Here is a 26,785-nt window from a genome sequence, read left to right as displayed (position 1 = left end):
CAAGGTTGTCGGTGTGATTTTTTCAGTTCTGTAGTACATTTAGATTTCATGGTTGTCTGAGTAATTATTTCTAAATTTTATTAATCGAGAACAATATAAAGTCTCCGTTGTCATAAGAACATAAAGAACCTTGGCTTTGCCATAGCGAAACTACTGAATTGCTATCAGTCCAATGTCAAAATTATACAGATGCAAATATATTTGCAGACAAAATTATGATAAAGTAGAAAATCGTCGTTTGTATCATCACTTCTAGACAACACCAGGTCCTGCACGAAGTCTCAACATATCTGTTCTCTTACTTCTCTCCATGGCATCTACTAGCCAGTTCACACTTTCTTTAATCCCCAGCCTGCAGTAATATTCAAAACTCATCATGTTCATTTGAACAAATCTTGCCACCTTGGAGGGCTGGAACAGCAAAACCATTTTACCACAGATGAATGGTTTAGTTGTTGCCAAAGTACATGCATATAAAAGCATATGCTTACCCGTCAATCGCTGAAACAGCTTGAAATGTATATACTCTTTCATCCAATTTTATGAACTCCAGATACCGAGCAAGTTCATCAACTGATACAGCATCTTCAAGATCCTGGACACAGTACACCAATTAATCTTACGTCCCTTCAAGTTATATTGGCAGTGTAAAAAGAGTACATGTAGTTATTTTCCTCAATCAACATGTCTCACTTTCTTTTGGTCAGGACTATCCTTGGATGGGACAGAAGGAAGTGGTGTACCTGCTTGTTTGCTAATATCAAAAGTGGAGCCCCTTGTAAATCTTCATGCCGAAGAACCTTTTCTGCAAACAAGATCTAAAATCAGGTTAAAAAGGACCAAAGGCAGTTACAAGAACTTAGTAGTTTGCAGTTTACAAGCAAAATTGGACCACCCTTTGCTACATGGGTTTAGGCTTTTTTCAATCCTCAAATTGGTCCAAGTTCAATTTCCTTTTTTCTTTCTAAAAAAATATTATCTCGAATTTAGTTCGACTAAATTAAATGTATATTTATTACATCACGAGTGTACTGTATTTACTAACTAATGATAATTTTAAATGAGTTGTCGATTATATGACAAATACGATAATATTTGTAATATAATTAGTTGAGTATAGCTTAATTTGATTCAGATAAAAAATTATTCTCTTTTAAAGGACCAAATCTTTTGTGTATTCTTGTGAAAGCCCATGTTTTACAACTTATCAATTTAGTCTTGAAAATAAACTAAAAAGAGTGTTCTCTTCCTTAAAATTACCAAGAGCAGATTTTGAATCTTCAAAACGGGATGGACAAGAAGCATCGATTACATAAATCACTGCATGTGCCTCTTCATAATATTTTTCCCAAATGGAGCGAAGACCAGCCTGAAATATGCATCTACTGTCAGCGAAAGTTTCTCAAAGTGTACTAAACAGAATGAAGATTGAATCCTGTAAGAGACACAAGTTGCCACCAAAACTCACTACAATGACAACATAGGAGCTGAAGAAGTGAAACAACATTAACATAGAATCTTAAAATCAGATACCAAAAAGAGGATGGGCCATGGTAGGCACAACTTTTTGGCTCAAAATTATTGTAAGGGCATAAAATTTGATGATACAACAAAATGACTTCAGCACAGACCAAAGGGAACTATTGTCAATTAGAAAAGAAGGCAAGAGTGCATTTCAAACCTGACCTCCCAGGTCCCAGAATACGAGTTTTGTGTTTGACACTTCAACACGACCAATATTGAGTCCCACGGTTGGGACAATTCGGTCTGGAGGAAGGCCTTCCAAGATTGAGTACTGTGACTTCACTTTCTCCAGTAACGTCTACAAATTCACAAATTTGAATCAGCTTAAACAATGATTTGGGTGTTAATTTGCTTAGGTGTATAGCACCATTTTAGTGTATAACAGGTAGTGCGGCTTTTGATTTAAAACACTGGCGCGAATTATTAGATCCAACAAATTGGAGAGAAGTGTCATTTTAAGAAGTGTCTTCACTAAATGACTACAGTTGTCATCTAACTGCTAACATATATTCTCTACTTTGAATTATGGAGCTGAGTATGAGAATTGAAAAGGAATACATGAACGTGCAAAGTCAGAACAGAGGTATGTCATTGAGAAAATTACTGTTTTGCCAGCCTTGTCGATTCCAAGAATAAGAACATGAAACTCCATCTTGCTGAACATGTATTTCCAGAGTCCATAAAACAATGAAAACATCTCTTGAAAGTTCTAATTTTCTGATTGCGTCCTCTACAAAGCCTTTTGTGAGAGACAACGAATTCAATATCTTGCGACTGTATAAACTGCCATAAAAAGAATCCATTAGTACTTGTAAGAAAAACAGATGAAGAGCACTAGTAACAGTTAACTGCTCATAATATATATTCAGTCAACATGCAAAGTATATTTGTGGTTTGTCTAACTAACCCATGTACATGAACTACTACCAATTCTCCCTTAAAAACATTATTGTCAGAGTAACCAGCATATTCCAACGACAGAATCGAAACTGTACTCCCTTCAGCATCTAATCAATACATAATTTTTCAGTAGCACCTAAACGAAGAACAAAATGAAAAACATATCATGTGTGCAAAACTAACTATCTAGTTTACTTGTATAATTCACAAACTATCCAATAAACATCGATCGATTTGTAAGAAACATATCAACAATTTACACTTCAGGAAAACAACCTTGTCATGTATATGGGTTGTTAGCTGAAACAGTATACCACACTGATGTCTAATTTCTTATGCATCTGTATTCTCGCTCTTTCACCAAAGGCATTGATCACCTAGATTTGTTTCATCATCATAAGTAATTATTGAATGTGTTAAAACCCTCAAGGAAATACAGAGTGAAATGCTGAACGAGAACCCTTTGTAAATGAATTTTCGCTCCTAAAGAATCCTACATTCACCCTAAATACCGCACATCATTTATTTCATTCTCAGAAACCCATCATTTCTTCAATAACCACTAACTCATAAAAAATCTAAAAATAAACAAATCCAAATCTCACCTAAAAACTCGAACGAAGAAAAGCAGAAAAAAAGGAGGAGAAAATGAAATGAATTCCCATCACCATATGATCATCAAGATCTCAAACTCCAATACACCCAAAACAAATTAAGCCACCATTCAAACATCCCAAAAATCAGAAATTTAAGTAAACCCATTTTATCCCGTCATCCACAAACAACAAAAAACGATCGAAGCAGCCGGATCAAGAACATACTCCGGACAAATCAAACCACGTAATTAGGCATAATTCAGAAAAAAATAATAATAAAAAAATTCTTGGAACCCATACCTCTGCTTATTTGTTGTTGGGTACTGAAAAGAGTGAATTGAAAAGCTTCCCCGAGCTGTTCGCGTGCTTTTTGCCTTCAAAAAATTTGTTCGAGTCTTCCAGATTTGTGACATTTGTCAACCCCAATTTTCTCATTTACGGGCCGGATACCGACACTGCCCTCGGTTCTGACCCGATATCCAGTCAATTCTACGACCCGAGTCCGAAACACTCTCACTTGAGTCTTTCCATATATACATATAGTCATATAAATAATTATTTTTAGACTCCTCATCTATTTTTCTTTGCATATTTTTTCGCATAATTATAAAAATTATTCCTGATAATTATAAATAAAACATGAATAATTTGTATATTAATATTGATTTTTTTAGGATGTATGTTACCTATTTAAAAAAATATGATTAACTTATTTAGACAGACTATAAATTATGAAGTGTAAATATAATTATACATATTTAAAATAGGTTGTAAACAAGTTTAAAATATATTATTATTATTATTATTATTTAAAATATAAATTTTGAAAACACATATTTGTATAAATTGAAATTATTTACAAAATTTTCAGATCAGATAAATAAACAAAAGTTCTTTTTATGTCCGTATTTGGACCTTAAAAAATAATTTAAATCCAATTTTTTTATTACATAAAATTATAAATAAGAGCAAATTCTGCATTCCAACTGGACGAATCAATCTGGATGTCCGGATCAGTCTGCCCCGACCCGCAGAAATTCGACCGGCAACTTTGGTATATTCGTCATTTTGTTCTCCCACTAGGGCATTTTCGGGAAAGCAGATAAAATCCCGCGAAGAACGAAGGGAAGAAAAAGGCTTGCGCATTTCGCAGAGAAAGCTTTCACGAAGCAGTAAAAGAATTGGAGAACAAATCCATCGCTTCTTCTTAAAATGTATGGGAATCTTCTTATCTGCTCTGCATCAATTTATGATCACATGATCTATGGTTTTTGGAAAGATTAGTGGTTTTGACCGTAAATTTGCGAACTCATCGTGTTTTGGCCCGGAAAGGATGCAGTGGCTCTATTCTTGAATTCAATTTTCGATTCGGTTTTATTGTATTGATTTGGGTTATCAGTGTATGCTGCGGTTGATTGTAGATGTGCGAACATGGGCAATTTATTTTAATCTTGTTTTAGTTAGGGCTTTCTTCCTGCCTCGTTTTTTTGTTTTGCGCGGGTTTTTAGTGTCATTTAGGGGAAATTTTGGTAATTGAGCTCGCTGTTTTTAGAATAATTGGATGATACTTAAAGTGTGGTAAAAATATGGATAGGTTGGATTGTAGAGAACATATTCGTCTTCAGACGGCAGTATAAGTATTAAGTAGCTCAATCTACTTTATAAGCAATTACCCTTTTTGTTGGGTGTTGTATCTTCCTAGGTTTGACGATGTAAAGAGTAGGTATGTTTGCTTGTTACAATGCACCCAAATCATCTGTCTGTTGCTGAGTCTGATTTGGGAATCTCAAAGGATTATCAGGTTGCTGAAATCGGGAACTAAGTTCCTTCAGTCTGTTATTTATGGCTGTTTTCTCAGTTTTCGACTAGTGCTTGTTGCATTTTGTGTCTAATGTTTGTCTTATTAGAGAATTTGGGCGCATTAGATTTATAGCTAATAGCTTTTTGTACTTGTATCCCTTGCATGTGGGCGATTCTTCATCTAATTTCGTTAGTTCAGGGGGTGATGGCTGGAATTTGGCATTTTGAAGTCCACCTGTTGTGTCTTTGTTGCTTGAACATGTCATGAAGTGTGAGATTGCAAGATTATTAAGTAATTTTGTTAAGCCTTTTCTTCTTTCTTTTCCATTTTTTTCCCCCGAAAACTTATGTGAGTGCATATTCGGAATGCAAACAGTGAGACATGGTTCTCTATTGGTGCAAAAATAGCTTGTTAGTGAAAAAATTGGACTCCGCAATGTTTTATAGACATACAGTGGTATATTGTTCTTTTAGTTCAAATTACATTCTCCTTTTTGAGTGAGTGGAGCCTTTTTTAGGTCCATGAATGTTTTCATTTCTCATCCAATATATGCTGATGGTGGCAATTATCTGTGTTGCCAGGCCACGAGTGCAATGGAATGAAATTAACCTAGCGGAAATTGAGGCTAATAAACCTGTGAGACAGAAAATAACAGAACCAAAGACACCATACCATCCCATGATTGATGATGACGAGGGTATGTTTATTGAGTTCAATTACATTTCGGTTTCTGGGAAATTTTGAGAGAAATTTTTCTGTTTGCTTCAGTAGTGCTTAAGTGATTATCTAACTGCTTCTGATTTCATCATCATTTATGATGTCATGCAGGTCGTATTGATGATTTGTTGTCATTTTAATACTTTGTGTTTATCCTATGTTTTATTGACTATATATGACTAGCCTTGTAAAACTAGAGGCATTTTATTGTTTCTGTGGAGAACCTCTTTCTGGAGAGCATAACTGGGACAACTAATATTTGAATTTCTTCCAGGGGCTAGTAATTCTTTGGTAATAAATTCATAAACCTGTACTATTCTTAAACATAAGCATGTGTGTTAATATACAGTAATAGCTTAAGAATTTTAGCTGCAAATGTCTTTGGAATGTGTTCCCCCTAGATTTACTGTAATTTATAAGATGTTGGTGAAAGTTGAAAACCTTCTCATACATGGTCATGCTAGGATAGGTTCTGAATCTCCCTTACCATAACCGTTGAAGTGTATGCTTTATCTGCCACTTAATAATAATGCTTGGATCACATATATGGTTGCAAATATGAATTATTGGAGGTAGTTGAACCACATCGTGGGGTGAGTTCGGATATGTTCTATGCTGGCATGTAACTGTTTTCTTAATGAATGTAGATTCATCATCTCCTACCGAAAGAAGAAGTTTTGAGTTTTGTTTTGAAGATGCCGTGAATGGAGAAGAAATAGATACGGCCTTGAATGATGAGGGTTCCTCTAGCACTTACTATGGCTGGACATCATCTGAAGATGACGAAAATGCAATTGATCAAGATGAAGAAGGTTTTCCTCTTGTCTGTATATGGTCATCCAATTATGCATCTGCCCTTGATCCGACACTATTGTCACAAACTTCCTCATAAACTTATTATCATAATTGTATCAGGTTCTTCAATTGTGGTGTTGTTTGATCAATTGAATTGTTTTAGCTGGGCATAAGCCTTGATTGCTTTTCAATCCTTGTAAGGTGAAAAGGAGCTATAAATTCTCGACTCTTACCCTTCAACTTTATTTTGTTCTCTGTTGGCATGTTTATTTGTACACGTCTCCTACCCATCTTTTTCATAAACTTTAAAATTTATTTTTACTTGAGGGACAGTAAATATTCTCGCTAACTTTGACCTATCAGGTTCTGATTCTGAGAGACGCAAGAGCTTTCGGGAGCTAAGGAAAGCTCACTATGACGAGTTTTTGAAGATTAAGGAACTTCGTCGTGATGGATCCTTGCTTGAAGACGAGTCTGACGAGGAAACCAAGGACGATGAAAAGAAGGATGTAACGGGTGAATTCTCATCATCAATTGCTGCTGGTGTCAAAGACATTGACATTAAGGAACCTTCAAAACCTGCAGAGGGATCTTAATACCCATTGAGGACATCCTCATAACTGCTACGTTACGGGTCATCATCTTCATTGTGGTTTTGTTGCTTACCAATACTCTGAAACTTGTGCATTCAGTTTTGCAACTGTATATAGCCACTTCACTGGGCTTCAAATTTCACAGCAAACTTCTGTCAACCTGCGCTGGAATTATGTCTTATCCAATAGCTCCAAAGCTTCCATTTTGGCTGCTTTCTTGGATTCCTGTTCATGATGCAATCTATGTTTATGGGATGTTTGGATGTTTAATTTCTCTGTTGAGATTTCCCATCTCGAGTCTTTTATGTGTGTGTGTTGGGAATCATGATATTGTTTTGCAAGAAATAATAATTCAATTGGTTCATGAGCTCTTGGTTAACTCTTATTATTATGAAATTGCAGACCACTTTGGTTGATTGTTGGTGTTATTGATCACCCAATTTGATTATCTTTAGAAAAAAAAAAAATGAGTAATTTAATTTGAATATTATCTATCACATAGTATAAGTATATTAATTCATTTCACTAATTATATAATTATTTTAAAAAAATAAACAATAAAATGAAATTTTCCAATCATATAACAATTATTATATGTCATATACTATTTCATTTTCAACTATATATTTATCAAATTATTGAAGCACATTTAATACGTGTGTATAATTTAATTTTTTATATTTATTTAATTATATAAAGGAGAATAAAAAAATTAAAAACTAATCGGAACTGATTATCTTAAAATATTTGTCTTAATTTTTATATGTATGAATATGATATTATTGATAGAAAATATTGAAAAAATTGTAATTTTGCACAAAAATAAATATACTCGAGCATACTTTAATTAATATATATTTTGGCAATCAAAATAATTATTGTACTTAATAAAAATTGGAGATATAACGAGAAATTATAATTTAAATTAATTTTGACAAAATTAAAATTAATTATATGACAAATATAATTAATTGTGTGATTGATGTAAACCGAATTTGAATAACAATTTATCAAGAACTCTTTTACTAGAATCAAGATAGATAGATATAATTGAAAAGGATAGGCTAAGCCTAAATTCTAAACCTCCGCCTGCAGTAGATAAGGCTCCATTGTCGGAGGAGTAGAGAGAGAAAACTGCAACTTCAATGGCTAAGCCTGAACCTCAAGAACAATCCAACACCACCACTTCAGCCTCTTTCGCCGCTCAAATCTGCAACCACCTTACCTCCGTCTTCACCGCCCCCACCTCCACACCTCCACCCCTCACCACACTCGTCCAAGAGATCTCCGCCGCCTCCCGCCGTGGCGGCAAAATCTTCGTTTACGGCGTGGGCCGTGAAGGCCTAATGCTGAAGGCCCTATGCATGAGACTCTTCCACTTGGGCCTCTCAGCCCACTGCGTATTCGACATGACCACTCCTCCCATCAACTCCCCTGACCTCCTCATCGCCTCCGCCGGACCGGGGGGTTTCTCCACCGTTGACGCTATCTGTGGAGTGGCCAGAAGCGCCGGCGCCCGGGTGGTGGTGCTGACGGCTCAGCCTGAAACCGGATCGTCCGTGAAGTACGCAAGTGTGGTGGCGCATATTCCGGCTCAGACCATGGCGGATGATGGGGCTGATCCGGGTCGGGCTCTGCTGCCGATGGGGAGTGTGTACGAGGGGGCGATGTTCGTGCTGTTTGAGATGGTGGTTTATCTGTTGGGTGAGGAATTGGGTCGGAGCCCCGAGGAAATCCGGGCTCGGCATACCAATTTGGAGTAAAAATTACCTTCTACGCTACTTGTCCTCCAACCAATTTCTCTTTTTTTGGTTGTATTTTTAGTAATAAAAAGTGGGAGTAGTCTATTTTGGTTTAAAGCTTCAATTTTCATTCTACATTTACATTTACAAGAAAATTATTGTTTATTGTTGATCAACTTTTTAATCTTTTTTCACCTCCTCTTAAGTTTAAAAATATTCTTTTATGAAATACATACAAATAAAACTTGAATTGAGCCTTAATTGACTCCACTTATTAAACTTAGAATTAGGAATATCAATTGAATTCGAACCCGACAGAATCTCCCCAACTTGCTCTTAATGGGCATATTCGAGTTTGAAAAAATAAAAATCAAAATAGATTGTTCTTAATGGACGTATTCGAGTTCGAAAAAATGAAAATAAAAAAACAACTAAAAAATAAGAGAATCGGTAGTGCTACTAATACTCCATTAGATTTCCGATTATACCCATTTTGCGTATAGTTGTAATTTTTACTTTTTTATAATATTTTAAGAAATAACTTTAAGTAAATTAGATATAGCTCAACAAACTTCATTTTTATTTTAAAAAAAAAAATCTATTTCCTTTCATTTTGATTAATTAAAGAAAGAAAAAGAAGAAAGAAAATAGTAATTATACAAAGAAAAGTGTCCTGTGGAAATCAAATAACCAGAAAAGAAAAAGAAAATAAAGGAAAAAGGAAAGGAAATTAGTGTGAGATCTTCTTCAAGCTCTCCTCATTGATCTGACTGATTCCCTCTCAAACGCTGTTCAGAGTAACAAGTGAGCATTGATTTTACATGATAATGCCCTCGCTAACATCACTAATTCTTTCCTCAAACAATCTTGTTTTCCACACAATATTTGCACTCTCCCTCACATTCTTCGTCTCCATCCTCAAGATCCCAGCTTTATTTCTCCATGGCCTCCAGACTTACATTCATCCAGATGATGTTAATCCTGGTGGGAATTCGTCCGGAGTCCGAGCTGCTATTAGAAGGCCAGGCGCAATGGATTCTGAACAACCGAAGCCCAGAAAGAAATCTAAGGAAAGATTTGAGTTTGATGAGAGTAAAGCTCAGATCTTTAGACTCAAACTCAGCGAAGGTCACCTCCAATCAAGAATTTATTTCAAGGAGTTTTATGGTGCTTTCAATTTCACTCTTATTGCCTTGTTGTCTTTGTTGCTTCATAGATTCTTGAGGGTGGATAAAGATTCCGGGATTGTGAGAAACGGGACTATAATTCCGCTTTTGTTGGGGTTGGTGGCCGTTTGTAGAGCCTTCTTCTTGATTGCTAGGGTTGGACTTGAAAGGTCTGCATCGAAGAGGTTGGAGAGGCAGTTGAGTTTTGTGTGGGGGGTTTTGGGGTTTGTTTTAGGTCTGACTGCTGTTTTTGAGGTTGTTCCTAAATGGGTTCTTGATTTTAGCTTTGAATCATTGGATGGTTTGGGTAAGTTGTTGCTTGCTGTTATCATGGGCTGTATCGTTGGTTGTCTTTATATTCCAGCATTGAGAAATGCTCGGGCTTTTTGGCTTGGAACCGATCAGATTCGTTGTAATTTGTCCATAATTTCATGTGGATGGTTCTCAAGAATGCTTCTATATGCGACTTACATAACTGCTGTGATTACCTCATTGCTTTGGATAACCCCATTTGCTGAGTTCCTTGTTAACAAGAAAGCTGACGGTAAAAATGGATTGCATATGGCTGGTAAGAGGGGAGAAGTCCTTGAATTGGTTGGATACATTGGCATGTCAAGATCCAATTTTGATAACTTGAGGGTTTGGTGTTTGTTGATTACGGGACTCTTGCAACTTTTGGCCGTTCGCGCTAATGCACAAATGTTCTTAAATGAAGCCGTGTTGTGTTGGTACCAGAGATTGCACGCCAGCAAGGTTCCTGACTTGGATTATAGCAGGGCAAAAGTTTTTCTTCACAATCACTATATATGTGCAGTGGTTGTGCAGTTCTTCGTGCCTGCAGCAGTGGTACTTCTTCTCCTCAGCTTGTCACAATTTGATGATACTTTACTTAAAGTTATCCCAGGGGTACGCAATTTTTTGCCTGCCTGCGCTTTGGTGAAAGAAGTTGCATTGTTTCTGGCTTGGTGGATTGTCTTTGTTTGGTCTGTACTCAATTCAGCCATACTTAGTTTGTTTCGCCGTGGAACTTTATATGTTTCCTGACTATAGCATTCATAATTTCCATACACACCAATGCTGCCACAGATTTTGATCATGTTAAGTTTTGTAGTTTGTACTGATTAGTCAGTGTGATTCTGTAAAAGCTTCTTATTATATTGCACTCACAGTTTTATAAGAATTTTGACATTCTTCTTCCAAGCGTTGTTGTACTTGCATATTTCACTTGAAAATGAAGTGGGAAATTAATTTCGTCCCAAACTCTCATCTTGTGATCAGAATGTCGTTGTTACTCAATTCAAATTTTCTACCTGTACATGCACCCTATCATGCTGCGTAGTGCATCTGAAATAGCGCTAACTGTTGAAGTTTCAATTAACTAAACTTCACTAGCCTAAATAGGTGCAGTTGCTTGTAGCAAATGACTTCCTTTACTATTTTGAACACCTAAAGCCTGTTATATCGGACTTGAATAATTCAAATGCATCTACTGATAATAGCTAATTAATGAGACTGTTACTTGTTTTCTGTTGGTGATTCTGAATAATGTGCTGCTAAAAGTATACTTCTTATCGGCTTGGATGAATATGCAATCTAACTTTTTGCACTGATCCATTCATGACTTCGTATGGGGCTTAAACATTCTCGATATTTAAGTCAATCCCGTATGTATAATTGGATGTTAGTTCGCTGCATTATGACTGGTATAGAGTTCCTTTCGAGGAATTGCACTAAGTTTCTCTTTTGGCAGTCATTCTTGTTCTTTTCATAGTGTATAAACTTGCTGAATGATTGATCTTCTACAGAATAAGAAGAGTGACTAATCGTGTAATAACACTTACGAGGTGATTAGTTTGATGTAGTCAGACCTGATTCGGGTACTGATCAAATGCTCGTCTTGAGTGCCATATTATTACGTGCCCATTTCAATAGGTTAGAAGAAGATAATTTGAAGGGCTGTCTGTATTGCTTGACATCATTGTTTTGTTGTAAGAACACAAGCTCTTGCCTCTTGGTTGGGGCTATATTGTATGTTTCTCCTTATGGATAAGCAGAGGCATAGGCAACATATGTTTGCTCTGTGTCCATCAAGATTTATGATGCTGTTTTTGGGGTCCATTACCATATCCTGTGTTTCAACTTTGGATGAGAATGAATTGGTGCCTCCCTTTTCAGCCACATAAAAACCTGATGCTTCTGCCTTTTCTAGCTTTGGATGTGTGTATTCAAGGAAAAAAATGAGTTCATGCAGCTTATAACATGTTCTTAATAGTAATCTTATAATTGATAGGGGAAATTAGATTAGTTGATTCAGGTTTAATTTGAGTTAGGGATTATATTTTTTATTTATTTAAAAAAGCTTATAACATTTCAAGATTTTATAATAAAAAGAAAAAGTAAATTAGAACGAGCACTTTTTATATTTGTATAATTATGAATATCCCACCTGATATTTGATAAAAAGCATAATATACTCATCTCTCTTGAAGTTTGGTGTAATTACACGTAAATCTCCTGTGGTTTGCGAAATTATATTTAATACCTATGAGGTTTGGTTCCATCTAACAAGTAAGCCCTCGTTAATTTGAGTTAGGGATTTTTTATTTATTTTGACCTACTATAAGCTAGTAACAAGTCAATAGGACTATATATATATATATATATATATATATATATATTATTAATATCAACAAATTTGATGAATTTTGACTAACGAAGGGATTTATTTGTTAGATTGAACCAAAAACCTCATGGGTGCTAGACGTAATTTTCGAAACAACAGGAAGTTTATGTGTAATTGCACCAAATCTCAGGAGAGAGGAGTGTGATTGTCCCTTAATAAAATTATGTCATATTTGGATGGGAGTCTAAATTGAACAACTTTATCCTTATCGTATATTTAAAAAAATAAAAATTTATAAAAAAATCGAATGGGGTGGATAGAAAATTTGAAAAAAATAAATATTTTTTAATAATAAATAAAATTATAATTTATAGTTCATAAATATATTTTGATTAATTCATCACAAAATATGTACGAAATCTAATGTAGACATTGAATTAATTGTTAGACGGTTCTTAAAATTAAGGATAGTAATAATAATCTAAATAATGAGAGAGCATTTATAATTATATTAAATCTGTTTACAAATGATTATAATTTATTTAAAAAAAAAAAAAAGAAGAAGAAACGAGGACAAAATACACAAGTTTCAAGAATGTCAGGTTTCACTTTGATTTATTTGGATAATTTGTTGACAAACAAACACGCCTTGAACATTCTGCACACAACCCTCTATTTCTGTTTCCCTTGGAGAACCTTCTTCACATTGATTTAGCTGTATTTGCCCCTACCTTCTGTTCTAGAGCCACAACTGTATGTATGTATATACCCCACTGAAACTTCTCTCTTTTTCTCTTCTCCTTCCATTTTTGTCAATCTCCTAAAGCTTCCCCTTCTCTCTTTCGCTCTCTGCCACTGGGTGGAGAATCTATGGCAGCCGATGCACCCAGGTTGCTTGCGACGCCTTTCTTGACCAAAACGTACCAGCTTGTTGATGATCACGCCATTGATGATGTCATCTCCTGGAACATCGACGGATCTGCTTTTATCGTGTGGAATCCGACGGAGTTCGCGAGAGATTTGCTCCCCAAGTACTTCAAGCACAATAATTTCTCGAGTTTTATTCGCCAACTCAACACTTACGTGAGCTTGAATTTTTGTCCAACTTTTCTGTTTCTGAGGAAGTTTAATTTGTGTTTTCGGTGATTGATCGAGTTGTTTTCATCGGTTCTTAGGGATTTAGGAAGGTTGTGCCTGATCGATGGGAGTTCTCGAATGATTGCTTCCGAAGAGGCGAGAAAAAGCTTTTGCGCGACATTCTGCGTCGGAAAATCGCGACACCGTCATTGGCCGCGAAGGCGACGGCTAGCGTTCAGCTGACTCCAGCTGCGCCACCTCGGACGTTGTCTCCATCAGACTCCGGGGAAGAGCAGGTAGTTTCATCCTCCATATCTCCGCCCGGCGCCCGCGAGTTCAGTAGTAACACGGCGGAGCTGATTGGGGAGAACGAGAGGCTGAGAAAAGAGAACGTGCAGCTCAACAAAGAGTTGACCCACATGAAGAACTTATGTAACAACATTTACGTTTTAGTGTCGAACTACTCTGGTAGTATCATCGCTGACAGAGAACATAGTTGTAAATTAATTTTGACAGAAACCGCTCTGAGACCTTTGGATCTTCTCCCAATGACGAGATTTTGCGAAGAAATGGCAACGGCGGCGAACGGCGGCGGGGAAAACAACATCCGACCATCGGCGGAGGAAATAAGCGCGAGATTGTTCGGCGTGCCCATAGGTGCGAAACGCGGGAGGGAAATCGAAGGTACTTCGGCGGAGGATGAGATGCATTTACAGCTACAGCTCCCAGGAAGAGATAGTAAATATGAGCCGTTGGATGAGGATGAGAGAGGTGATCATCAAGAGTCATCATAGTCAATGCTGACCAAGTCGAGGAATCAAGAGGGTATATAATTAATTAATAGTAAGCGGCTCCGCCGGGGATTAGAACAGATGATTGGATCAGATGGAGTTGGATTATCACACATATGATTGGTAGAAATGTATTCTAATTCATGTATTTATTTAACTTTGTTCTAGGATTGAACATGTATAAGTATAACATGCTATCTTGAACTCCTAAAAGCCTCCCTTCCATGCCTGCAAAAAAATTTAGTAGTTGAATCTGTCAGACGGACGGAAGACAATCCCAGCCAACCAAAGCTAGCTGAGAACGATTCTCTACCAAAGAGGCCATCGTTCATCCACCAGACTTGATTTCCTGTCTCCTTAGAACTCAAGAATACAAAGGGACGAACTTATAGAACAGATCCTATTTAAGTGAAAGCGTATCCTACAATTATATTATCTTATGACTCAAGAGGCCTGTTCCGTAAGTGCCCGATGTGGGATTCCGGCTGTGCTTTTGCTTGTATTAGAAATGCTTATCATCAAAAGATTCAAAACTAATTCCAAAGTTAGTAATTAAAAAGTATAATAAAAAATTGAATACGAAATATTTAATCTTATTGGATGTGTTAAGGTGAATAGTTTAATATTAATAAAAAAATATGCAAATTGAGACCAAGGAAGAAAAATAAGTATTTCTCATCACAAGTTATTACATTCTCATTTATATATTGCTTTTTATCCAAATCTTTTGTCTATGATCCAAAATGAATACTTGCTCTGAGTATATTCTTGTTATTTTCTGGGAAACAAAAAAAGAAGAAATGGAAATATAAAGGTTGATAGCATTCTCCTTTATGAAGAAAGACATACCAAGTCTGATATTTGTTGATGTAATATAGTTGTAGTGTTGATGAATATATGTCAGATGATAATTTGTAAAATAACTACTAAGAAATCCTTAAATATATAAATATATATATTTAAAAAAAATAATAATTTTGAGTTCACATTGCACTAACTTTTTCATTCTTTACTTCATTAATGAATAAAATCATCCTTGAACTTCTGCCTTTTGTAATTTTTCATACTTCATATTTGATTTAAAAATTATTATTATTATTATTATTATGTTCATTTACTTACAATAAAAGTTTTACAAGGCTTCACTTATGAAGTTTGAAGTATTTTAACCTTCTTGTTGTGTTCATTTAATTTAAAATTTTTTGAAATTACTTCTAATATAATATACACATTTAAAAAATTAAGACAATATTTTAAAAATTCAATTTATTAAAAATGTAATAATTAATGATGCAAATCAATTTGAACTAACTTAGAGAAAAAAAAATACGTGAAATATAATATTTGTTCATTAAATAATTTTTCACCCAACATTAATATTAAACTACCAATAGAAATACACTTGATACATTTGTTTAGTTTAAATTTTTATTATATATACAAAAAGAAAGATGAAATTAGTAACTAATAAAATTTAATAAAATAAGTTAATTTAAATGTGTATAAATTGAAAAGTATTAATTAGAAGTAATTAATAAAAAAATATATGATTATTTGTGCTGAAAAAAAAGTATAAACAAGAACATGTTAATTATTATAAAGTCGTTCTCTAATTAATAGTACAGTGAAACATGGCATATAGCCTCTGCAATTGGAGGGCTGCAATCAAGAATCAAGCTCCAAATCAACACTTCTACTTCCGTGGAAAAGCTGAAATTCTCTGCAAAATGATGCGAAGCTATAAATCCGCATTGCTTCTCCGGCCCTTTTCGTCTCTCAAGAATCCCAGTTACGGTTACAGACGCCTCACCTCTTCCTCCAGCAATCCCCTTAGTGATGATTCTGATAATTTAGTCAGTGCTCGCTCTTCTTATACTTCCAGTTTAATCTCTGAAATTTCTTTTCCTTTTTTGGGTGGGAGAAAGGAATTAATTTTGCCGATGGATTATTGATCAGGTAGTTGTTGAGGGCAAAGCTGGTTCAAGAACAGCAATTCTAAACAGGATTACTTCTCTCAATGCTCTGAATACATCAATGGTTAGTTTTGTGCCTATATTGGTACGATAACCATGTGTTGCTTGTTTGGGTGCCTTTTGGTTTTGTGGTTCAAGACTGAGTCTTGGAGCTCAGTTTTGAGTTGGCTGTTTGTGAAATTTAGTCGTATGGGTCATTGCTGTTTAATTGTTTGTTGAAGTGCTTGCTCAAGATTCGGCAGGCAAGATTGTATATGAATTTTGCTATGTTAACACGGTTGTTGGGAATATTCAGTAGTCTGGCTATGCTATTCTGATGTTACATGAGAACTTTGCTCACGCAACCTGCTGAGGTCTATGTAATTTCCAATCTTAGTTTGCTCACGAAAATATTGGACGTTTTTTAAGATATTGCTTGATACCATTGGGAAAATTTATGTTTGAAATGCTTCCAATACTGAAAATTATGAAATACAACTCAGTAACCTGGGTAAATGTTATTTTTGTATTTTATTAGTTCTGACCCTATTTTACATTGAAACTCATTCCTATGATGCAATATAGCTTGCCAGGCTTCTGAAGTTGTACAAAAATTGGGAAGATGATCCTGATATTGGATTTGTAATGATGAAGGTATTCTCCTCACCACTACTGGACACTGGAGCCATTGGCTCTCCAGAAATCACTTCTTTCTTTTTTCTTTTCTTTTTCATTTTCCAGAGTTTGTAAAGGGTAATGGGTTTTGTGTGTTTTATTACAATGCAAAGTAGCTGAAATTGGTCTGAATATCTTGAAGGGTGGAGGCAGGGCATTCTCAGCTGGTGGTGATGTTGTTTCCCTTTATAATCTGATAAAAAAAGGTAGTTTAGGTATCTGTCCCTCTCATCTATAACTTAAAACTTCTCAGCCTTGTGAGAAGTGATGGGAAGTTTATTTCTCTACATGTGAATGTATAGTTCAACATATTGTTCTTATTTTCTTTTGGTTTTTGTTTTTCTTTCACCTTCTTTTGGATGTTGAAAGCAACAACTTAGTAAGTGATATTAATCATCACAGAATTTGTGAATCCAGGCAAATTCTGGTCACATCTCTGTTGTTTAATTCTGACTTTAGTCATAACAAAGTAATACAAAGTGGTTAATCATAAAACAGTGATGATACAGTCTACTTGCAAAGTCAAGCTGCTTAAGTTATTTTGCACAAGTGGTGGAAACTCACTGTTTCAGTTACCTACATGTTTCTTTTACCCAGTATATTGTGCGTGTACCCAAGGAGTAAATGCTTCTTCCAAGTAGTATCACTAGAATATGAAGCTGTCCATCAGGAAAGATGCACTTAATGATACACATTTTTACTGCCACCAATTCAGCATCTATCATTTGTGCAAACTATTTTCTTGTATAACCAGTACTTTTGTTTGTTAACAATGGATGTCTCTTTGGAAATCTTATTTACATAGAAGTGGTAGACCTACATTTCTTCACTACCATTGCCTTTGTGTTACTCTTTCTGTCTTTCTAGAAAAATAGTTATATGTTCTGTTCCAACTCATCCAGGGAATCTAGAAGAGTGCAGACAGTTCTTCCAGACGATATATAGTTTTATTTACTTGCTTGGTACTTATTTGAAGCCAAATGTAAGTATCTTTTGTTTCGTGCTTGTAGTTTTCTTGTGTGTTTATGAATACTGCACTATCAGTTGTATATTGCAAGAACTAAAACTGAATTCTCGAAGTTTTTGGCGCAACAAGCTTCATCTGTCAGTTCAACTTTCCTTAGTCCTTTGTTATCTACTCATTCTAAGTAATCTATTTAAGCAAACATAACATATAAGCAGAGACAAATTTGATAGTTTGGTGCCACACTCTTGGGTGTATTGTTTTTTGTCTAGTTACATATGATTCATCAAAAAATTTGAAAAAAATGCTATAGTTTTGGAGATAGTTTTTTTCACCTTTTTCTTTTTAGTAGATTGGAGAACATTTCTTGGTCATGAGTCTCACGACTTTGTCAAGTGGCTTATTGATTTTACTTTTGTTATTTACTTCAGCTAGGTGTCACTTGATTTCTCCATGCAGGTGGCTCTGTTAAATGGATTTACTATGGGTGGTGGGGCTGGAATTTCAATGCCTAGCACATTCCGAGTTGCAACTGATAAAACTGTATGACATAGATATAAATACCACGTAGTTCTGTTTTCTTCTCATTATTGTCGTTCTTCTAAGAGTAATTTTTCGGTTTGAGTAAGTTATCTGCTACTCTTTGCAATTATTTAATCAACTATTTGTGTTTAATATACTTGATACTACTGTATAGCTATTTGCCAATTAAGCTAGGTATTTTCTTTCCTAGAATAGCTTTGAGAAGGACAGTGACATGAGGGCAAAATAGTTGAAAAATAATTCGTTAATTTGAGATTGATTGTAAAAGCCTGTTTGAACCTGATTCGTTAATTTGACAAACTAAACTTGAAATTAATTTTTCGTTTCATAAACTTTCAAGTTCGCCTTGAGCTTGATTCAATTAACAAGAAAATAATAAAATATATTTGAAAACATCAAACTACTTGAGCTCAACTAGCGTCTGATTTAACTAAAGCTCGTTTAAGCTCTATTTGATTATTAATTAAACCAAGCTCAAAGGCAATTTTTCAAGTTCGATTGTAATTCAAACAAGCTCTAACAATAATGCGTCTTTAGAAAAGAAAAGTTAATTTTCTGTGGTAAAATAAAATATCTTTTTTATCCCCCCCAGTTAATTTTTTTTTCCTTTTTTTTTGTCCTAAGGGCCCTTGTTATGTTGTTTTGAAAGGGGCACTAGTCCTTTCAATCCGATACCAATGGGTATCATACCACCCCAAAACAACGTTCTCCTTCAGGCCTTTCAACCAATTAACTCGACCCCCTAGTGCTGCTTTTGCTAAAATTGAGCTGTTTCTTGAGAACTCTTCGACTCGATTCGACTTGTTTACAGCTCTATACTATTTATTAATGACAAACAAATTGTACCTGAGAACTTAAAAGACGTCTTTTGGAGTACTGTTTTATTTGGTAGAAACAAAATCAATCCTAGTTCTGCTGGCTGCAGCATACATCTTCTTACAGTTACCCTGTAACTTTTTTGAAAATATCTGTACTTGAAGTTGGAGTTCTGGTTCATTTCAGTAATCTGCATTACTGTCTGGTTTGTGGGCTGGGCTAGTCTCCTGTCATCATTTTATGTTTATTTTCATTGCGGCATACAGGCATGAGGGGCTTCGGCATGTCTATGTGATATTGATAAAGTGTCTTATCTCTCTTGGGTTTTTGTGAAACTGCTTGTTCATTTCTGCTCATAGATGCATGAAACTTTTACTTTCTTCAGACCTTGAGGTAGACTGGTTCCAATAACTGCAGATTTTTGCCACGCCCGAGACATTAATTGGCTTTCATCCGGACGCTGGGGCATCCTTTTACCTATCCCATCTTCCTGGCCATTTGGGTAAATGTTGTATATGTTTTATTTGTTTCTCACTATGCCTTGTTCTGATTCTTTTAACTCATGACCATGCAATTTCTGCTTTGGGTTTTGTCAATGTACTTAGGAATTACCTGAATTCTTGTCTGAATTTGCGTTGTAGCAAGTCAAGCCAAAAGTAATTTGTTGATATTGTTGTTTAATTAATAACAAATTTGTTTCTTGCGGTAGAATCATCAGAAGATCACACCATAGAAGCTAATGTTTGCTTTGGTTATTTAATTGTTCATTTGTGCTCGTATCATCTCATTTTTCTTTTTCCCAGCCTTTTTTGTTGTCAAGATTTCTGTTTATACGATAAAGTCTTAAGAAGTACTGGTAGTTGTTGGGCTTATTCCTTTAGTAACTTCTTCTGTTTAATTTTACTTGGGGTCCCTTTTCGTTCATCCGTGAACTTCATATCATCTTTTATCTAGATGGGAAGTTTTCCAAGGAAATGATTATACTGGTTCGTATATGCATTAGCAAGATTTCTTAGCTGAAATATCTATTATCTAATCCCAGGGGAGTACCTGGCTCTGACGGGGGAGAAACTGAATGGAGCAGAAATGTTATCCTGTGGGCTTGCTACTCATTTTTCTCAAATCACGGTCTTTCCTACTGATTTTCTTTTTTTTCTTTTGGATCATTCTGTTCCTTTTGTTACCAGCTGCACATTTTTTGGAATTATAACATATCTTTTGTCATCCATCATCCTTGCAGAAACTTCCTTTGGTTGAAGAACAGCTTGGAAACTTGGTAACTGATGATCCCTCTGTCATTGAAACTTCTTTAGGAAACCATGGAGATACTGTTCATCCAGAGCAGTCTAGTGTTATCCACAGGTAATGGGCTTTGCTGGCTGGAAACTTACTTTTAAGTTTAAGAGTTCCTTAAACTAATCCGGATATGTAGTATCGAAGGTTTCTCTGGTGAGGCAAACTAGGAAGATACAGTAATTTTGATGCACTTCGCCATTATTTTCATTTACTAAACCAAGAAACTAATCAAATAAGGGCAATACCAGGACGACTGAGTCTGAAATTTCTTCTGGATCACTATATAGGCTTGCCAAGTAGCTAGCTCTTTATTCATTACTACTTAGAATAATTCTGTTTCACCTCTATGCTTTTTTGTAAACCTCTGAGTTGAATTCTTCAAGTGAGATACATCTATCCTGATGCTAATGTGCTATATACTATCATTTGAACCAGACTGAATACAATCAGTTTGTCTGATTTATTAACTTGCATTGTTATTTGATGATAGATGCATGCTTTAATGAATGCAATCTATTAGTGTAAATTTTACCACTGTGAATGAGATGAACTTTACTTGCATTTTTCAGTTTAAATTTCAGATAGAGGACTTACTGCACTGAGCACATAGGATAACCAGAAAAGGCCTGAGGAAGAAGAGATCTAGCATTCTGAAGTAAAAACAATTGTTACCAATATCTTTGGTTGTGGGAGTTGATTTCACCAAAAGAGAACCAAATTATATTGACACAAGAGGAAGATGTAAATTTGCTTCCTTTGACACTATTCATAATCAAATCAATATATTTTTCAGGTTATGTTAAGTTTCAAAAGTCTCCAGTCATCTCTTTGAGCTAAGAGGCCAAATTAATGCACCATTGATGGCTGATTAGATGTACTGAAAATACCTTCAAATAATATTACGTTATCAATTATTCTTGTTAAATACTCTAGCTGATTGTCACAATCTCTGGTTGGTTAGGATTGATACGCTTGACAAATGTTTCAGCCAAGATACCGTTGAAGAAATTATCGAATCTTTGGTAAGCATATAGTGATTATTTACAGTTTACAGCTCTAGGACAATGCAGATTATCTAAAAACATCCTTCCGCGGAAACTTCTTGAAATGGCTAAGGTGTTGCAAGTGGACTTGTTCTAAGAATAGATTATTGTTCTTTCCATATTCTTTTTGATGAACTGGGTAGATCATAAAGTATACACATTATCACTTCTATTAAGAATAAAGGCATGTAAGGAGATATATTTTCCCTTTCGTCTATCATTAAATTTGTTCTATCAAGGCATTGTTACCTGTGGTTTCGTAATATATATGGCTCGTGAATTTTAGGTGTAAGCAATATCATGGTTAAAGAGTCGCAATCTGAAGGGTTTCGAGATCTTTTTGGTTTCTTTGGTTCTTTTCCTCGGGGCATGGGATTTAAGGTGTTTATCTGAACCATACACTACATTCCAAACTAGATGTTTAAAGAAGAATCATTAATAGGACTGCATGTTCTCTAGGACTGACGCAAATCTGCTCAAGAGAGAGGAATATAAACAGCCTTTCTATAATATACATCTGCTCCAACTCAAGCTTGCTGATCTTTTTGTGTTCTTAAATTTCATTCTGCGATACGTTCTCGCTTAAGATATTGGATAGCAACGCCATTTTTTTTAACTGGATCATGCAAGTATTTTATCTATTCACCATGGGCACAATTCTGACTATTTTTGGGCTATAAACTTCCCTAGGAAAATGAGGCTGCTAAAACAAATGAAGTGTGGTGCACGTCAGCTTTGAAGAAACTTAAAGAAGCTTCACCATTGAGCTTGAAGGTTTCTTTAAAATCTGTAAGTCCCTTTAACATTTTCCTTGGTGGTTTCTTAAACAAATTCTTCACTCTCAACCTAAATTGCATTAATTCATGGTCCAGATACGAGAAGGTAGGTTCCAAACTCTTGATCAGTGCCTTATTCGTGAGTATAGAATGTGCCTCCAAGGCATATCAGGGCAGATATCTGGTGACTTTTGTGAGGTATAATGTTTCTGAAATGCAGTTTCATAAGCACTACTCTGGGCTTCTTCATCATGAAAAATCAACTTCATTTCTGTCTTCCCTTGTTAGGGTGTTAGGGCGAAGCTGGTGGATAAGGATCTTGCGCCCAAGGTAAACTGACTTTAACCTTACAGTCTCTCTCTCTCTCTCTCTCTCTCTCTCTCTCTCTCTTGTGACTGGTATCTCTCTTGCTGTTGATTTTGTTGAAAAATGCAGTGGGATCCTCCAAGCTTGGAACATGTATCTCAAGACATGGTTGATCAATACTTCAGTCCTCTCTCCGCATTTGAGCCCGAACTAGAGCTACCCACGAAGCAACGAGAAGCATTTAATTAAAAATCTTTGGTGAAAGAGATGACGCGTTAATCCCTCATCAGCTGATAACGTAAACTCTGGACATTGTCACATCTCACCTGAGGACGAGGAGGATGAATTTTCCCGATAAACTTGAACATTATTATTTGTTGGTGATCTCACCATCGCAGTAGATGTGCGGATTATGTCGATGTCATGATATTCTGAGAAGTGTCTACATTAGCAGTGGTATTAGTTTCATGATATAATCAAGTGTTGAACGAGGATTGCTGAAAGGAAAACGCAAACCTGGAAAATCTGCTATAAAAGCTAAACAGACATGAAAATTTCTTGCAGAAAACAAAGTGAAGTTGATAAAGTCCATATACAGTTGACAATGCACATCTTTTATTATAAATTCACATCTACATCATGGGTGCCTTTAAAGCAATATTTTATACACATGGTGTATATATAAGAACAATGCAGTATGCGTGTCATATGAACCGCTCATCAGACACCTATTGCTGCATCCCACTGCACATAAAAGCTAACATTACCGTTAACTTTGCTCGAAACCAACACAAGCAATTGACTGTTGTTTCTCAAGAACGTTGAAAGCAAAAAATATCCAGCAGCAACCACATTGGCGTCGCCCGGACTCGAACCGGAGACCTTCAGTGTGTTAGACTGACGTGATAACCAACTACACCACGACACCTCGGTTGATGCTTTCGCTTGTGTGATTTGAATATGTTGATCAGGTCTTTCTCAACGTGGTTTATAGCACGAAAAACCTTTCAATACAAGATAAGGCCGTTCAAATGAAAGAAAAAAATTCTTCCTTTTTTTCTTCTTTCTCTTTCCCCCTCGAGATTCTGGAGGGAGGGGAAATGCTTGGGCCTTTCTATCCTGATAGGACCCCATAAAAGAACGGGAGCTGTTGAGAGGATCCATATTGTCGAGACGAAGGGCAGCACTTCTATACGTGATCGTATTATGTCATGTCGTCTCGTCCCCAATGCATCGAAGAATACCACATCCACCACCAGGAACTTTAGGAAACATGTTTTCCGAGTGGACCCGACCCCTAGGGTCAAGGGGAGTGAAGTCGTGCCATGCGAATGGACTAGCTACCCCGCGAAGGCATATAGGGAGGTATTCACATTCTTTAGGGGGTAGCCCCCTACTGCATCTGGATGCAAGCTTCCCCAAATAGCATATCAACTGAGCTTTAGAAATCTATGAAAATTGCCCCAATTCATAATTGGCTAGTGTGGCAGTGATGACTAAAGCATCATTATGGAAAGTTTTAGATCCTAATCGTTCTGCTCATCCGAACTGGATGAGGGGGATGTCTTCCATCGTCTCCACCTCCAGTACCTCCTTGAAGGTTATATCATGCACTTCTCTTACTCGAGACTTTCTAGCATGGTGAGAATCACCCCCAATAGGTCCTCCAGCTATCGTTCGTATGATTCTTATGCAAAAGGGCCATTGATCTCGGTTCTGCTTTGAGGAGCATGTCTAGATCATTCCTCTATATACTTGTTAAAACTGACCAAAATATTCAAACTTTGTAAATTTATCTTAGAGAAATTGGTGCATTCCATACTGATTTTGAAAACATGAGTTGATAAAGCACTTGACAAGAGAAAACAAATTTTAGTAAAAAGAATAAAAAAGAAAACAAATCTTTTTGAAATATACTATGGTTAATTACTCAATAAAACTAAAAAAATTCTCATATCTAGTATTAATTTGTTCGTTAAAAAACATTTATCAAATGTTTGAGATTACGTTTATTCACAAAATTCAGGAAATCTTCTAAAAAAAATTGATTTGCATCTAGACAACCGCTCTACACTTTAGCATACTATTTAATTTTTCAAACTCCACAAAATAAAATAACTCATAGTTGGATAATATAGATTTTTCAGTATTTTTCTATGATACACCTGCAAACATAAGATGTTAATATGAACCAACATGATTTCTGTAAATTCATACAATAATTTTAAATGTATAACAACAAAAAGTTTCAAAACAAGCTCATGAAGAAAAGCCAACACGACGAATTAACCAAGAATAAATTTACAAAAAAAAGGAAGATTTGTTCTCCAATTTAGGTCTCTACTAGAAGCTATTGACTACTTCACCAAGTGGGTGGAAGCTAAGCTACTCGCCTATATAACAAAAATGGAAGTAATGAAAATTCATATGAAAAAATATCATTTGCCGCTTTAGGCTCTCACAAAAAATAATCTTACACAACGATCGACAGTTCCAAGGCCACATAATACAAGATTGGCGTAAGGGTTTAGATATCAAATAAAGGTTTACTTCAGTAGCCCACCCCCAAGGCAATGAGCAAGTAGAAATCACCTATCGAATCCTTATCAAGGAATCAAAAGACACCTAGAGCGAGTTGGGGGAAATTTGACAAAAGAATTAACGAGTGTCCTATGGGCATATCGCATAACTCCTAGAGGGTCCACAGGAGAAAACCCCTTCACCATAGTGTACGGGACAGAAGCCATCATCCCTGCAGAGTTAGGGGTACCCTCTTACAGAATTCTCCATTTTTAGAATAAAATAATACGAACCTGCTAAGAGAAAACCTAGACCTCATCGAAGAATTGAGAGACAAAGCCTTCATTTGGATTCAAAGGTATAAAAACACTATGATGCATCAAAATCAGTAGGAAAAATGGATCCCACTTGGGAAGGGCCTTTCAAGGTCACAACCATAATAGGACGAGGTGCTTATGAATTGGAAGATACTGAAGGACGACCATTGTCATGACCTTGGGACATTCATAACCTCAAGAGGTATTACTTATGATGAAGAATACCCTCATTCTACACCCCACATCCTGCAATAAAGTTCTCTTGAAGGACTCTCCCTAAAAAATGTCCTCCTGTAGGACATCCTACAATGAGTTTCCTGAATGACCCCTCTTAAAATTTGTCCTCTCTATGGATATCCTTCAACTAGCCTTCCCATAAAGGCTCCCTTTACTAAATTTACATGTGATAGGCATCTTTCTCGAAAGGTTAGATGTATCACATTGGTTGAATTGAGGCATAAAAGCATGCAAGAGTAACGCTACCAAAGCTTATGCAGGCCTCCACCGTTGAAAGGACCCACCTGGGGCTTCCACCTTAAGCCCTCATTTATTTTTCAGTGTTCTTTTTTGTAAAATATGTTTCGTAGCGTACTTTTTAAATAGTTCAGCAAGAAACAAAAAAGAGAGAGAAAGGTAAAAAGGAGCCCCCTTACTTAAAATATCCTGGAGGCACCTTCAAGAAAAATTGGGAACCCCTGCCCCAAAAGTTTGATGTAAGGTTCCATGCTCCACGACAAAGCCTACGGGTACTCACATATCAAAGAAGCAGAGCAACAAACATGGAAGGAAAGATAAGTCGATACCACGTCAAGACCCATTGCCTAAAAACCGAGGCCAGGGCCAAATTTGTTCCATCAAAGTGAAAAAATAAATTGTCTCATCTCCATCTTCAATGGAGGAAAGTAAGCAAAAGAAGTAAATTGTTCCGACTAGAAACCACATTAGATTTTCAAAAATTTTCCCCACAGGCGTAAATTGCTTCCTTCTTTAGCAAAAGAAGTAAATTGCTTCCTTCTTATACTCCCTTAGCTTAAGATTCCCAGCCTTCAGACGCTCTAACTTTTCCTCGAACTTCCTACTTTGGGGATCAGGTTAGGTGCTGGGAGGATAGAGAAGAGCTCCTCGCAAATAGAGATAGACTGTAAGGAGGGAGGAAATGGGTCAGGAGGTCATTCCTCGAGAGAAGGAAGGAAAATTGAAGACATCATACCTTAAAGCATATACGAGGAGGCTATCCCCTCCCGTTCCTTCT

At 36.0% G+C, this 26,785-nt stretch overlaps 6 protein-coding genes and 1 non-coding gene across 11 annotated transcripts; 5 read left to right on the top strand and 2 right to left on the bottom strand.

Moving 5' to 3' along the window:
- Positions 108–3,434, bottom strand: LOC105166664 (ADP-ribosylation factor-related protein 1). Of its 3 annotated transcripts, none has more exons than XM_011086104.2 (7): positions 3,321–3,433; positions 2,129–2,307; positions 1,682–1,822; positions 1,261–1,369; positions 744–805; positions 492–595; positions 108–352 (listed from the first exon to the last, which is right to left on the bottom strand). In XM_011086104.2, the coding sequence occupies exons 2-7, from the start codon at positions 2,219–2,221 to the stop codon at positions 253–255; spliced, it is 609 nt and encodes a 202-aa protein (XP_011084406.1). In that variant the 5' UTR covers positions 2,222–2,307; positions 3,321–3,433; the 3' UTR covers positions 108–252. The 3 variants fall into 3 exon arrangements, with proteins under 3 accessions (XP_011084406.1, XP_020550973.1, XP_020550974.1); XM_020695314.1 differs by lacking the exon at positions 3,321–3,433 and adding an exon at positions 2,701–2,722; XM_020695315.1 differs by lacking the exon at positions 108–352 and having other exon boundaries at positions 694–805; positions 3,321–3,434.
- On the top strand, positions 4,093–7,290 carry LOC105166662 (protein phosphatase inhibitor 2). Its single transcript, XM_011086103.2, has 4 exons — positions 4,093–4,234; positions 5,403–5,518; positions 6,186–6,350; positions 6,697–7,290. Coding segments are annotated over exons 1-4 (516 nt in total). The 5' UTR covers positions 4,093–4,232; the 3' UTR covers positions 6,930–7,290.
- On the top strand, positions 7,882–8,785 carry LOC105166661 (3-hexulose-6-phosphate isomerase). The gene has a single exon (XM_011086102.2). The coding sequence runs from the start codon at positions 8,072–8,074 to the stop codon at positions 8,687–8,689; it is 618 nt and encodes a 205-aa protein (XP_011084404.1). The 5' UTR covers positions 7,882–8,071; the 3' UTR covers positions 8,690–8,785.
- On the top strand, positions 9,347–11,094 carry LOC105166660. The gene has a single exon (XM_011086101.2). The coding sequence runs from the start codon at positions 9,490–9,492 to the stop codon at positions 10,876–10,878; it is 1,389 nt and encodes a 462-aa protein (XP_011084403.1). The 5' UTR covers positions 9,347–9,489; the 3' UTR covers positions 10,879–11,094.
- Positions 13,098–14,678, top strand: LOC105166659 (heat stress transcription factor B-2b-like). Its single transcript, XM_011086100.2, has 2 exons — positions 13,098–13,540; positions 13,633–14,678. The coding sequence occupies exons 1-2, from the start codon at positions 13,328–13,330 to the stop codon at positions 14,326–14,328; spliced, it is 909 nt and encodes a 302-aa protein (XP_011084402.1). The 5' UTR covers positions 13,098–13,327; the 3' UTR covers positions 14,329–14,678.
- On the top strand, positions 15,936–23,211 carry LOC105166658 (3-hydroxyisobutyryl-CoA hydrolase-like protein 1, mitochondrial). Of its 3 annotated transcripts, none has more exons than XM_011086099.2 (14): positions 15,936–16,178; positions 16,282–16,362; positions 16,863–16,931; positions 17,095–17,158; positions 17,855–17,934; positions 18,376–18,459; positions 19,693–19,777; positions 20,318–20,403; positions 20,516–20,637; positions 21,533–21,593; positions 22,305–22,403; positions 22,487–22,588; positions 22,679–22,720; positions 22,826–23,211. In XM_011086099.2, the coding sequence occupies exons 1-14, from the start codon at positions 15,957–15,959 to the stop codon at positions 22,943–22,945; spliced, it is 1,317 nt and encodes a 438-aa protein (XP_011084401.1). In that variant the 5' UTR covers positions 15,936–15,956; the 3' UTR covers positions 22,946–23,211. The 3 variants fall into 3 exon arrangements, with proteins under 3 accessions (XP_011084401.1, XP_011084400.1, XP_020551231.1); XM_011086098.2 differs by having other exon boundaries at positions 17,095–17,167; XM_020695572.1 differs by lacking the exons at positions 17,095–17,158; positions 17,855–17,934.
- Positions 23,551–23,624, bottom strand: TRNAV-AAC. The gene has a single exon. It is a non-coding gene; the product is annotated as a tRNA-Val (tRNA).

Source organism: Sesamum indicum, linkage group LG7 (genome assembly GCF_000512975.1).
Source record: "Sesamum indicum cultivar Zhongzhi No. 13 linkage group LG7, S_indicum_v1.0, whole genome shotgun sequence".
NCBI lineage: Eukaryota > Viridiplantae > Streptophyta > Magnoliopsida > Lamiales > Pedaliaceae > Sesamum > Sesamum indicum.
The sequence above is the reverse complement of the archived record's forward strand: the minus strand, read 5'-3'. Positions and strand labels throughout refer to the sequence as shown.